This window comes from Tursiops truncatus, chromosome 14 (assembly GCF_011762595.2).
Source record: "Tursiops truncatus isolate mTurTru1 chromosome 14, mTurTru1.mat.Y, whole genome shotgun sequence".
Classification (NCBI taxonomy): Eukaryota; Metazoa; Chordata; class Mammalia; order Artiodactyla; family Delphinidae; genus Tursiops; species Tursiops truncatus.
In genome coordinates, this window is record NC_047047.1 from 51,949,334 (window position 1) to 51,964,120 (window position 14,787).

Sequence of the window (14,787 nt, forward strand, 5' to 3'; positions counted from 1 at the left end):
CCTGGCATGCTTGCACTAATTAACTTTTTATGAGATTTGATGAGAAAGGTGTATGTGAAGGCCTTGGAATCCCCATCTCTTCTGTGGGAGAAATAGGCAGATTGTAAAACATCAGCTTATTGCTCTCTAAGCTTACTTTGCAAGCTGCCATTGTCACTGTCTGTTAGCAGTAATCATAAAAGATATGAAAAAGACTTGAATGTGCAGTGAACTTTACGTTCACAGTAGATCTTATCTCTGATGAGAGGTGGCACAAATCACTGACTGGAGAATCTGATAGTTACGTCTAAGAAGTTGGCTTCTTTTACCAGACCTTGAACAGTTTAACACGAAAACAGGCATGGGGTTTCCTTTAATGGCCTTAGTGTTTTTACTTAATGAATTTATATTTCATCCAACCTTCTGTATGAGTAGGTGACACTGACTAGCTTTCATGTGTTTAGAAAATAAAAGCTGTTCATTTGTAAACACTCAATGCAACTAAATTTCTTTTCTCTAACTAAATCTATCTTATAAGCTAAATTAGTTATGAGATTTTGTTAATAACATATGGCTTTTAAAAAGATGATAATAAATGATGACTAAATAAAAATCATGACACGAAGGATGTTTAAAGTTAACTCTCAAGTCTCTTAAAAATGGAAAGTAATGGTCAAGAAAGAGATGTAATTAGGACTGTGCATGTGTTAGGAACAAGCAGTTGGGACGTAGATCACTTCTCAGACTAATCTTGCAATCATATTCAAGGTGATTCAAGAGTATTCACTAATCAACTAACGATCTCTGATTGCAATAAGATATGATTCTATCATTTACTCATCTTTATCAGGATCTAGTCCTAATAAGCATATTTAATGTACAAATGTGTATCATGTTTATAGCAATGCAGGATTATTTAAAAGTAAAACAAATATCTACTTGTTCTTTAAAGTGTGAGGTGCCCTACTATACTATATTTAAAGAACGAACAGGTAATTGTATAAATATAGCAACTAAGTGTTTTATTTGTTTTTCCAAATGTATAACCCTTTCAGTGTGTTCGTGCTCAGGAATACCTAGGAGTTCTGGTGATATAATTAATCCTGAAATTTTGCATTCACTTTTTGTGTGGAAAAAAAAAAGGAACTCTGAAACTTGGTTAAATTGTTGGCCTCCTTGGGGGGAGGAATAAAGAGGGATAACTATGCATTATGAGGAACTAAAATAGTAATTATCTGGATACTGCTTTTACATTAAGCCATACTTGTTTTCTGATTCTGTTTTTTCAGTTTCCATAGCAAGGCGTGTACAGGATCCATTAGCTGAGCTAGTGAAAATTGAGCCGAAGCACATTGGAGTTGGAATGTATCAGGTAAAGCAGTGTGGATCATTTAATTTGTGAAATCCATCAGTACAGAGACAGTACTCAAACTTGGCATAGTAATTGTCAGTGGGAATAAGTTCCCATTTTCAAAGGTTATACAGTTTGTGGAAAGGTAGTCTATGTGTTACAAATTATTCAGGAAGGAGGGAGTTTTTTTTTCCTGGTCTTTATGATTTTGATTAAGGCTCATAATGGACTATAATCAGTTTAAAGACTATTAAAACTCTAGATACGACTAGTAACTTAATCTGAAGAGCCTCTCCTTTTAATGTCGCTGTAAAAATGGAAGGGGTGTGGAGAAAGGGGGGTATGTTGCCTCTTTTTCTAAACCAGTATGAGCTATTGATCTTTATTGATCTTTCAGGAAGAAGCCTTTGGTACCTACTGTGATTTTTTTTCCTGTTTTCATTCCTATTTGAGTATTATAGTTAGTTTTTGGTCATTGCCCAGTATGAGCTAAAACCTTTCATTTTTGTTACTGTTTAGTAGTAATAGTGCTTCTTGGTGTTGCTGCTGTATTTTCAGTTCTTGAGACTGTGTTCCTTAGGCAATTGAGGGCAGTACTAAATCTTGGCAAAATGAATCCATGTTGGCTTAAGTGGTCTCCAGAAACCTCAAGTTGAATTATTTTCTCTTTGATGAAAGTTCTTCTTAAGCCTGAAATAGAATATTACTCTCTATATAATTTTCATGAGATTTGAGTGATAGGTACTATACTTTCTCTAAGGAAATATTATATGAAGTCATGGAATCTGTGGCCACTAGAAATGGAAGAGACCTTTGAGATCATACAACCCTACCCTGCTCATCTGACAGGAAAAGAAGCTGTGTCCTAGAGTAGTTAGGATTTTTACCCAGGCTCACACCGTCAAAGCCTGGACTAACCAGTCATATATTGGGACTTAACTGGAGCTTTCCCATTGTACAGCAAGTTAGACCAAGAGGCATCCAAACCTTTAACTGGACTTGTTCACTGGCGAGGATGCTTCCTAAAGGGACTGATCTAGCTACAGATAGATAAAATGCCTAGTAACTAAAGAGTATACCTCTTATAGCAGTTTTATGATATAGGCATCATAGTTAAGAGAAATTATTAGTTATATTAATTTAAGGTGAAGTTATGGAAGTTATGGAATACCTCGGTTCCTTAGTGAAACAAAGGAAAGAGAGAGTCAAACTTATAGAGCCCAGGAGGCTAGTAACCTATTGGCATCAAAGTGGTCTTTAAATAGCAGGGACCTAGTCTCCAGATTTGGATTCAGAGATAGCATTTAACGTGAAAACAGTTTGGAATTCATTCCAACAGCAATGAGAAGTAAAGCAAGAGTTTTAAGCAGAGGAATGCCATGATCTGATTTGTATTTTTAAATGTTGACTCTGACTACTCCAGGTGAAAGATAATGGTGGCTTGGACAAAGTTAATGGCAGTAGAAATGGAAAGAAGTTAAATCTATTTTTAGGGACTGCTTGGTAATAGTGAGGGAAAAGGAGTTGTGAAGAATTTGCTCCAAAGGTCCTGAGGATGCCTGAGTGGAGCAGATTTGGTGAGGATAAGGTTAGTAATTCAGTTTCAAACATGTTAAATTTGAGGTGCCTGTAAGAAATACAGGAAACTAGGAGTTGGATATACAAGTCTGAGATGAAGAGATATGGCCATATTAACATTGGAGTACAGACTATTTAGCAAATAATGACACTAAGAAAATGATCAAAATGGTGGGCAGAGCTCATGATATTCTCACTAAATTACCACCACCACTGGCATACGCACAACACCAAATTCCGTAAGATGACAGAAAGGTTGTACATATATATCTGTACCTATGTAAACACTCACTTACATGAATCAATTGATAATAGTCCGGGAAAAATAAGAAAGGGTCCCATCAGTGGGTAGAAATTTGAGGAACTCTTTAAAGATATTAAGCCTGAAGAATCACATCCACAGAAAAATGAAACATGGTGGAGCCACACCCAAAAATATATAGATCAGCAGGGTTCTCAAAGCAGAATCATATTCAAGTAGTGGGGAGGGGACCTGCAGGATTAGATAAGCAGGTGTGTATAGAGTGGCTAGGCCTGTGGAGACCCCCCTCCCTCAATATTCTGTGAGTCCCAGCTAAAGCACTGAGTATAACACAGAGGCCAGAGAGGCTGGGTGATCCCTCAAGTAACTTTTGATTGTCAGGAAGCTCAAGGAGTCTCTTCCTGGCAGGACAAACTCCTGACATGTACATGACACCTGGCATCATATCCCACATTATCACTCGAGGCACATGGTGCTTAACAGAAACAGCATACACAGACAAAGAGGGACTCTGAAACGATCTTGATGCCAAGAATCACTAAATGTTTGAGGAAAACCTATGATAGAAAAATGAGGCATCAAACTTAAAAAACTAACACCCAAAGAAACAATGAACAGGCAACAGACTCTGAAATAAGTTAAATTAACATTCACAGAGAGATAAGTGGTTATTGCATTTCTAAAACAAATATGGGATAGAATGAAATTAAACCAATGTAAGAATTTTAAAATATGATTGTTAAGATTTTAAAAAACCCCATATAAACAGGTGAAATAGAGTGGACACAGCTAAAAGCAAATTAATGAATTGGAAGATTGAGCTAAGAGATTCCTTCCTTAGAGTGCAGTCTTAAACTGAAAAAGGTGGGAAGCATGAACAAAAAGTCATATGATGTAGAGCTCTTTCTAAAGCTTCAACATTCATCTAACAGAAGGTTCAAATAAACAATGAGTGAAGGGGAGTTATAACCACAGAAATAATAGAATGAAATTTCTCCAGTTGACAGACAAGTCTTTTGAAAAGGCCTAATGAATACTGCATAAAAGAGTAACAAAAGACCTACACTCAGATGCCTTCCTGTGAAATTTCAGAATGCTAGTAATGAGGAGGAACTAACTAAAAGCTTCCAGAGAGCAAACATAGTTTATCTACAAAGGAAAGAATCAAGTTGACATCAGTCCTATTATTGGTAAAAAACAAGTAATAGAAGATAGAAATGCAGTAGTTTTGAAGTTGTGAGAAAAATTTTATTTTGAACCTATAATTCTATATTCAGGCAAACCAGCAATTCAGTGTGAGAGGAAAATAAAAGCATTTTTGGATCTGTAATGATTCACCTTCTCTGGTTGTTACAGACCTTCTTTGAAAGAATTATTTATGGAATTACTCCTGCCTAAAGTGTCGGAGGGAGGGTCGGGGGGATGGGGCGGGGAGGGGGAATGGAGGTCCGAAGAAGGGAAAGGCATGTTGTGAGGAAACAGGATCAAGGTAAGGAAACAGTGGAGAGCTTTACAATACACACATATCCAGTAAAGTGTATTTGTATTGTTGAGTCTCATAGTTTTTTAACTATAATGTTCATCTTTAAATATATTAGTCTGGATCAGATCAACTCAACATGAGAGGGTATAAGAAAAAGAAGTGATGAAGTATTAGGATTCTTTTTCAGGAAAAACATAGCAACACATACATTTAAAAACAGCTTTATTGAGATATAATCACAAATCATACATACATACATACTTGAATAAATTCACCCACTTAAAGTGTACAAGTCAAAGATTTTTAGTATATTCATAGGGTTGTGAAACTGTTACCCTTAATTTTTGAACATTTTCATCATCCCAAAAGGAAACCATTAGCAGTCACTCTCCAGCGCTCCCTTCTTCCCCAGCCCTAGAGCAACTACTGATTTATTTTTTGTATCTATTGAGTTATCTATTCTGGATCTGTCATATAATTGAAATTATACAATATGTGGCCTTTTGTGACTGGCTTCTTTCCTTTAGCATAATGTTTTCAAGGTTCATCCGTAGTGTAGCATGTATCAGAACTTCATTCCTTTTTATGGGTGATAGTATCTCATTGGATATATACACCACATTTTGTTTATCCATTTATCAGTTCATGGAAGTTCGGGTTATTTCCATTTTGGGGTCATTATGAATAATGCTACTATGAACATTTGTGTACAAGTTTTTATTTTAATTTATTTTATTTGGGGTGGGTAGATTTAGCATTTTATTTTTAAATAGGTATTGGTTAGTGAGCAACAAGAAATTATCATTAGATATTCAGTTCTTAGGTGAGCTAGCATTGTTCAGTGGATCCATCCCAAACGAGTCTATTGGCTTTTTATCTAGAGAGATATGGATGTATAGTAAAACTGTGTACAAGTTTTTATGATGTATGTTTTCATTTCTCTTGAATATATACCTAGGAGTGGATTTGCTGTGCTATGTAACATAAGTTTAAAGACAGATGATGAAGTAGGGAATTTATTGGCCACAAATATACATGTACATATAACTAGTACATATTTTATTATTAGAGTTTGGTATTTTCTTGTTGATTTGTACACATTTATATATTGGTTTATATAAAACATTTACAAAACATTGACAAAGAGCCTCTACATACCATTCACCATGGATGAAATATAAATTTCTCTCTTTATCAAACAAACCCAAATTAGACAAGGGGTTATTATTTCAACCTAACAGTTGAGTAAAGTTGTAATAAAGTGATCAATATCTGTACAAGTAAGAAGGGTACAGTGAAATGAGCATTCACAAACACTGCTGGTGGAAGTGTAAATTGTTAATTCTAGCGAATAGTTAATACCAATCAAGATGCACTTTAAGAAAAGGCATCCCTTTGACCTGGTAGTTCTTCCTTTAGGAGTCTCTTCTCAGGCAGTAATAAGAACTATTTCTAAAATTCACATACAAGTTTGCTGTTACAGCAAAATGTTGGAAGCAGCTACAATAGGAAAATAGTTAAATGAGTTATGGTATATCCACCAGTTGAAATATTTATACAACCATTAAAAATTTAGACTTTCAAGGCCGATTTAATGACATGAGAAATTGCTCTTGACATATTTTTAAATTGCAATAAAGTTGTTGATACAGAATTAAACCAATTTGTGTTTTAGAACTAGAGATGTGCATTTACATTGAAGAAAAAGGTACTGGCTGGTGACTGATATTTATATCTTTGTTGGTGGTGTGATTAGGGAATCTTTTCTTTTCCTTTCCTTTCTTTTTTTTTTTTTTTACTTTTTTTCAAACTTCTTATAGTGATTATGTATTAGGAAAGATGTGCTGTAAAACAAATATCTGTTTCCATTTCCTAGCCGATGGGCCACTTAATTTTAAACCTTGATACAATAGACTTCCGGTACGACCAGAGTGGGGCTGGATTTCTTTTTAGTTGGGACCTTTAAGTGCTTTTAGTATAAATTTAATACTTACATTTATTCTGATTTAAATTATGAGTAGCCGGACAAACAGTGCTGATTTTAAAAATGAAAGCTGTTCAAAGAATGTTAAATAGATGAAATAATAGAAGCTATAATATTATTTCAATAGAAACTAAAATACTTTTGGTTTAATAACAGCTAAAATGCTCAAGGCAGCACTCCAGTCCTTGTCTTAGAAAATGGGGAGAGCTGATTTCAAAAACACATGCCTGTCATTATTTCTGGAGAGAGAGGCAGCCAGTGTGGTCGAATGACAGCATATCCCTAACTGACCCCTAAAGACTTTGCTGGAAAGTGGCTTGGTGTTACTCCCAAGAAAACACTCCAGGGTGAGAGCAGGATGATGCAGGGTTGGCTCTGTTGAGTTCTGTGGGACATGGGGAATGATGGTTTTAGCTTGGCCTTGTCATATCCTGAGAGTACAACTTGAGTACGTTGGATTTACTTGCTATTTATTTCTTCTTTGAACTGTGTTTTAGATACTTTCATGCTCATTTACACCTGTATTTGTTAATGAGTATGCACGGTAAAGTAGGAAAGACAGGGCAGTCCCCTTTCCTCCTTTGTGCCTCTCTGTTAGATCATTTGATGATATTAGAGAGTGAAATGGTTTTCCAAAATGAGTTTCTGGAACCCTTAGTGGATTTTCTATATCCAGGCCATCTTTATTCCTCATTATTATGTATAATGAGGAGTCACTGTAAAAGGAAAATCATCTTCCCAGCTGCAGTTTTTCATCATAAAAACTCAAAGGTGGGAATTTGTATTTTATTTCCCTACCCCCTCTGTGGGATCAGTTCTGGATAAAAACTAAACAAAACCAAAATAACCCAACTCTTCAGTGGTGACATTACTCTGTTAAAACCTATTTTATAGTTAATATTGTAGGGATTATGAAATGTTTTAGTTTAGGTATGTAAAGGGTAATAAGGATTCTCATCTGTCCTGTATTGTTTGTCCAAATCTTTTTAAACATTTTAATCCTTTAATTATGTGTTATTGTAGAGTGGAATATAGAAAAAAGTCTGTCCCATGGATATCCACTTAGATGACTTTACCTGGATTTTGCCCCCTATACTAAAGCAATATTTTGAAATGGATAAAACGCAAATGTGAAAGAAACATAGAGGAAGTTGTTCTAGAAATTGGGCAGTATTCACGTAGATGAGTTCCTTGACAAACGTTTTTACAATCTTGTCCCTTAACTGTAAATCCCAGGATACGGGCTGTACTTGAATCCCTGATTTACCAGGTATTTATGCATGAAATTCAAACTTAGCCTTGCAATTTAGATATTTCATTTATTTTGACCATAACTGAGCTGTTTCTGTAATTGAACAAAAACAAGTAATTGACCTTGACTGGGAGCATGAACTCATATATTAGAATTTCCTGGTTATTCCTAAATTTAAAGTTTTAAAATGTCTTTTCTGGGTATGTTTTTTCACTTCTGGTTGAATTATGCTTCCTATGTTGAGGTATTAACTATAGTTTTCTCAGGTTCTTAGAAATCACTGACGATGTAATAAGCCATGTACATATGCACACACCCTAGTATAACACCATTACTTATCTTTAAAAGAAATGTGAAATGTTGGTGTGGTTTGAAAAACCTTTTACCAATAATACCTTAAATTATTAACAATGAAATAGGTAATTACCTTTGTCTTTTGTTTACTTACTCTTTGTATGTCATTGACCTTGGACAATGAAACTAGATCAATTTCTGTTTCTACTTAAGTTCGCCTTCTGGTTTCATACATCGGCACAAAAATCACTTTTAGGATTTCTAAAACTTTAAAGTATTTTCACAGTATTTTAAACTAGGTTTATCATGAATGATTTAAAAAAATTACACATGACACTAAAGGTACTACCTACCATAATGGAAAAGATTTTTAAGTTCTGCATTAGAATCTAAAACATCTCTGAATCAGAAAACAGTACATAGAAAATCCACAGACAGGGAGAAGGTATTTGCATCACATAAAACCTACAAAGGATCCATAATTTATAAAGATCTGCTATAAATTAAGAGAAAAAAACAATTCCACAGAAAAATAGCAAGGGACGTGAACAGGCAATTGACAGAAGAGGAGACACACACAGAAAATAAAAATGTGAAAAAAATTATCACTCTGATTAATAATTGGGGAAATGCAAACTAAAGCCATGATGGGAAACCTTTCAGGTTGTCAAAAGTTAGTCTGACAGTTTGGATGTTAGCAACAATATGGAGCATTGGGAATCTTACACATTATTTGTAGAAGTCTAAACTGGCACAGCCTCTTTGGAGAGCAACTGGAAACTAGTAAATTGAGAGACTGGGATTCTCTTCAACTTAATTTTGTTGCTAGATATTTATAGCCTTGAAAAACTCTCATGTGCACAAGAAGACATGTACAAGAATTTCACTGAAGCACTATTTATAGTAGTAAAAATTTGGAAACAGTATGTCCCTCATCTGGAAAACAGGAAAATAAAACTGTAGTATACTCAGGTGGTAGAATATTACATAGGAGCAAAGATGACCCAATTAGAGCTACCTATATTAATATGGATAAACCTCATAAGATACAATATTAAGAGAGAAAGCAAGTTGCAGAATATGTATAGTATTTTATGATTGGTATAAAAATTTTAAATATGAAAAATAATACTGTGTACTATTTATGAATACCAATGTACAAAGTAAGAATATAGAAATAAGTACTGGAATCTAAGGTAGTGGTTACCTTGAGTGGGGCATGAGATGGGAGGGGAATGGGAACGGGGAGGGGTATAACAGGAGTTTCACCTGTATATTATATTTCTTAGGCTGTTTGGTGGGTACATGGTGTCCTTTATACTTTATAACTTTTTTGTTAAGTAAGTCAAATTTTATAAAAAGATGCAAGAAAGCTGGGTCAAATGATAAATGTGTTTTATCTCAGGAACTTTGGCTTTCAGTTGGTTTTAATTTCTGCCTTATACGTTGGGGTGTGTGTGTGTATTTTACTGTGAGGATTTATGTAACCAGAAAAATAATAAAGCTATTTTCATTTTCCAGTGAAAATGAAAAAATACTTTTAATACTAGGTTACATTTCTCTTCATAATATTCTTTCAAATTTTCATCTTTAAGACTAATTTCACAGCAAATCAAATACTCTTTAATGCAGAGTTTTAACACTATATTTTTTCATTTCACAAATATTGGATTCTTCTCTGTGAATTTTAAGAATTAAATATTATTTGCTTTGCTCCATTACCTGAAATGGTCATTTCAGAGACATGGCCTAAGACAAACCTGTAGACTGTTATAACTTCTAGTGTTTATTTACAGGACAGAGGTGGGTAGAACAGATGTTTAAGGGGTTATAGTATAATGTGTTGTAATAATGTTACCATAATATGACTAGCATTCATCCTATACTATTTTCTTTTCACCACTACACCCCCACAACCAACAGACTCCTAAATTACCTAAATTAGAAACCTTAAGATTAGGCAAGGGAGCTTTTAATAATCCTAGCCTACACTACCTCCCCAGATATTTTAGTTTAATTGGTCTGGGCTAGGCCCTAGACATCAACAAACTTTTTAAAATTCCACAGGTGATTCTAATGTACTGGCAGGGTTAAGAACCACTGCTTCTTAAAGTACAGTCCCTGGACCAGCAGCATCAATATCATCTGAGAACTTGTTAGAAATGCAAATTTTTGCACCCCCTTCCCAGACATACAGGATCACAAATTCTGTGGGTGGGGCACTGGAATCTGTGTTTTAATGGCTAAGGTTTGAGAACCACTGGTCTCTAATGCTTCTCAAGCTTGAATGTAAAAAAACCCTTCACAAGGTCTTGTTAAAATGCAGATTTTGATTCAGTTGGTCTAAGGTGGCGACTGAGATTCTGTGTTTCTAATAGACTCCCAGGTGATACCAGTGCTGTTTGTCTGAGGATTATACTTCGAGTAGCAAGAGACCCTACTGAAAGCCTCTTGGGCCGTACCCCAGACCCGTTGAATCAGAATCTGATTTTAACAAGATTTCCAGGTGTTTTGAATTCACATTACAGTATTTGTAATGTAGAAGGAAAATCAGGACATGCCAGTATCTAAGGGGGATGAGAGCTTGAGAAGCAAAAATCAATATTGTAAAACACTGAAAAAAATAAAGGTAGGATAAGAACTAAAAATGTGTCTTTCATGTTTTATTATTTTTTATTGTTGATGGTGACCCTAACGAGAATAATTTCATTGGAGTAGTGGAGGCAGAAGTCAGAAGTAGATTGAGGACTGAATGAAAGGTGAGCACTTAGAGACAGGTATATACAGATCTTTAAAGGAGAGAATTTTCAAAGGAGGTCAGGATTTAAATGTGTTTAAATGTTTATAGGAAGGAAGTAGAAACAAAGAGGGAGAAGTTGAAGATGCTAGAGAGAGAGGAAGCTAGATGCCTGAGGAGATGACACCCACAGCTTACCTAAGAAATAGGCTAAGGAAGGAAATGGACAAGAGTTCAGAAGAGAGAAGCTCCTGGGGTGGTGGGTGACTGGGAAGAAGTGGAAGAGAGCAGGACTGGGAGGGGTTGAACATTTTTTTTCTCTTTGAAGTAGGAGCCTACTGTTGTATACGCCTCATCCCCCACCCCAAAGAAACAGCTGCTAGTTTTAAGATTGCTGAAATCATAGTATTCTTTTGTTTACTGTCTCTCCTCTAATGGAATGTAAACTCTCATATGAGGACAAGGTGTTTCCACCTCTATCCACAGCTCCCAGGACCTGGCACACATAGATACTCAGTAAGTATTGTATTTGCTGAATGAATGAACGAATGGTAGATTATCGGTATAGTTGCTCACTTATTATACTTTTCACTCTGTTGTGAACGCACCATAAAATTTTATACCCTCTCACTTAAAAATTTTGTTTGGTAAACTTGAAATGTTGGTTACTAGTATTTTTTTTAATGAATCTCTTTTCGGGAAAAGTGAGAACTTAAGGAGCAGAGAACATTAGAATAGCCATGTGGAGTGAGAATGGCTGTGGAATGTAAAGGATTGCTGGGGATGAAAGAACTAGTCTTCATAGCACGTATCTCTTCATTTCTTTCTTCCCAACAACACACATCCTTTTCCCTATGGAAATAATTTTTACCGGGACAGATCAGAGGGAGCACTTATATAGGAATGTTCTTTGATTGTGATTAAATTGGTAAATCAGTATTTCTAAGGATCTATGATTAATACAGTATAATATCCTTATCAAAGAAAAATCTTTGTTGCCATGGAATTCATCAGAATAGACTCTTTCCTTTAAAGTGAAATTGTCTATTAAAATGTAAGCTTATGGAAATTCTTTAAAATTTCATCTTTGTTCTCCACAGAGCTCTAAGGAGGTTTTTAGTATACTGGTTAGGTCTGATATTGGTTGTACGTGGATGGATAGCCTATAGACTAAAAATACGATTGTTGCAAAGATGTTTAATTCTGGCATTCATATAGATATTACTATTTATTTTGCTGAATATTTGTATATAATTATGTGTGGATAATTGTTTGGCATACTAAAGAGAGAACCTGAGATGTAATTCTTTACTCAGTGCAAAACACTACTATCTGTATAATATACAGATAGTGTGTGTTGGAGGTGGGTGTTGATCGTGGGCTTTGAGAATAGCACAGATAAATTTAATTACTAGTAAGATTATATTTTAAATTCAAGGGGAAGTCTTCATCATTATCATAGTAATAATATGCATTAAATGCATGATCCTATAGAAAGGACTGTGAGTTTGATAGAATTTAGGTCAGAAATGAACTGTCTGCAAAGTGATTGTAATGTGGTGCAGACACAGGAAAATGGGCCTTGTTCATTTATGGTATGAGTTCACTCATGGCACATTTGTCCAGCAAATCTCTTATGCTGTGGACAGCTGTGTTACAATGTCTTTCTTCTGGTGATCATGGAAAGGAGTTCTAAGGAGAAAAGTCTGTATTGAGGAAAAATTATATCGATGAGAGGTCTTTTTCCCTGGGTTTTTCTCAATAATTTTAAATAGCATTACAGGTAAGAAAAACTAATTTGCCTGGATTTATATAGAATGAAGATTGTTTCTCACTTCCACAGAAATAAACACGAGTTGTTTTTCTTTTTGAACAATTAACTTTAGAAGATATCTTTGGTTTTGGGTGAGATAGTAGGCTAGTTGGCTGCCTTCTTTGTGCACTGTTAACTCTGGTGATATATTTTCTGTCTTTCTTTTTTTTAAATAAATTTATTTATTTTTGGCTGCGTTGGGTTTTCATTGCTGCGCCCGGGCTTTCTCTAGTTGTGGTGAGTGGGGGCTACTCTTCATTGCCGTGCTTGGGCTTCTCATTGCGGTGGCTTCTCTTGTTGCAGAGCATGGGCTCTAGGTGCATGGGCTTCAGTAGTTGTGGCATGTGGGCTCAGTAGTTGTGGCTCGCGGGCTCTAGAGCACAGGCTCAGTAGTTGTGGCGCACGGGCTTAGTTGCTCCGCAGCATCTGGGATCTTCCTGGACCAGGGCTTGAACCCGTGTCGCCTGCATTGGCAGGTGGACTCTTAACTACTGTGCCACTAGGGAAGTCCCTCTGGTGATATATTTTCTTTAATAATCTAGATCAGGCTACCCAAGCTGTTTATTGTACAGTATTATTAAAAAAGATATATTTTCTTTTCAAATGTATAACTGAAAGGGAGAATTTTCTCCTGCCATATACAAGGCTTTTGTTCATTATTTATTTGGAATAAATGGGGCCAGAGAGTATGAGTGCAGTTAGATTTCGTTGGAGGGTGGATTGCAAAGACTTTTTGAGGCATGATGTGCAAGTGAGTGTTTTTAAATCTCAGAGGTGTGATTGTGTCATAACAGCCATGACCTCTGGGCTTGCTTTATTACTTTTATTAAAACAAATCTGTATGGGGGTGCTATGTATATTTTGGTGATGAAGGAAATGAGGTGGTTAATTTATTATGTGAACAGCACTTTCAACTAACCACAGCGTGATTCACTGAGAGAGCGGTGGAAAAGCCTAGCTCTGTAGAAATGACTGCTTTTTGATTTGTGGACCTTAACTTTCAGCACCAGAGCATGAAGTTTATCTACAAAATGGTTTCTTCCTTTTTTTCCCCTGTAAGGTTTTTGTCCAACTTTAAACTTGAAATTTTTTCCTTTATTTTATTTTGGGTATTTAATGAATGTGAATGATCTAAATAGTTCTGCAAGTTAAGTAGGGGGGGAAAAAAGAAGGGGGCTCATGTGTTCGGGTATTAGGGAAGTGGGTAACATCTTTACGGTTTCCAGGTAGCCCACATATACCTCAGAGGAGGACTCCATAAATAAGTCAATCTGCTAACCCCTCCACCAATGAGGATAGCTATCTGGTATCAGATATGAGTTAAGAAAAAGTGAGGCACCTGTTGTTCTTCCCTTTTGTTGGATGCATTTATAAACAAATGCTGTAGTAGAAAACAAAATCAATCTTAGGTAAAACAGTCTCTGACAAATGTTTGTTTGGAAGTGGGGGGTGATTATGGGAGAAGGTGAGGATATCATGCCACCTAGAAGTACACACACTCTAGAAGGAAATTAACAGAACAGCGATCCACCTGATGAGCTTGTAGGGGTATAAAGCACTTGTTGTATACTCATAGCAACAGCCACTGAGAGACCAAGAAAAGGTTGTTTTCTCTGGAGTTGTGCCATATCCAGCATCATCTGGTGATGTGAACCTGATGGAAAATAGGTCATCTTCCTGGCAGTATTTTTGAAAGACCCCTTCGTTTTCCAGATGTGCCAAGTGTCAACCACTTACAAACAGAAGGACTCAGAAATCAATCAGTCTTAACTGATAAGAATTCATTAAAGCATTTTATACCTGGCATATTACAAGGCTCTATGAAAGTAAGGATGACAGTCAGTTTTATATTTTCTCTCTGCTTCTTTGGAGTGACACACCACATATCTCTTCAGAGCCCTAAATTTCCTCTAAAAATTATGTCATTCCCTCATAGCGCTTCCCCAGCGAGTTGGCAAAGGCCAGAAGAAACATTATTTGTATAGTTTAGAGACAGTGTAGAGGAGGGAGGTCCAGGCCTGTGGTTTATGTAAACAGGGTGGACTGGGAGGGGA

At 35.9% G+C, this 14,787-nt stretch overlaps 1 protein-coding gene across 5 annotated transcripts in view; it reads left to right on the plus strand.

Moving 5' to 3' along the window:
* SRBD1 (S1 RNA binding domain 1) overlaps positions 1-14,787 on the plus strand; it is a 230,348-nt gene that overhangs the window by 130,492 nt on the left and 85,069 nt on the right. For 3 of the 5 annotated variants that reach the window (XM_019943104.3, XM_019943105.3, XM_019943108.3), the window contains exons 16-17: positions 1,269-1,351; positions 11,407-11,436. In XM_019943104.3, the coding sequence (XP_019798663.3) occupies positions 1,269-1,351; positions 11,407-11,436 (113 nt within the window). The remainder of the gene's footprint in view (positions 1-1,268; positions 1,352-11,406; positions 11,437-14,787) is intronic. The other 2 variants (XM_019943106.3, XM_019943107.3) reach the window with 1 other exon arrangement.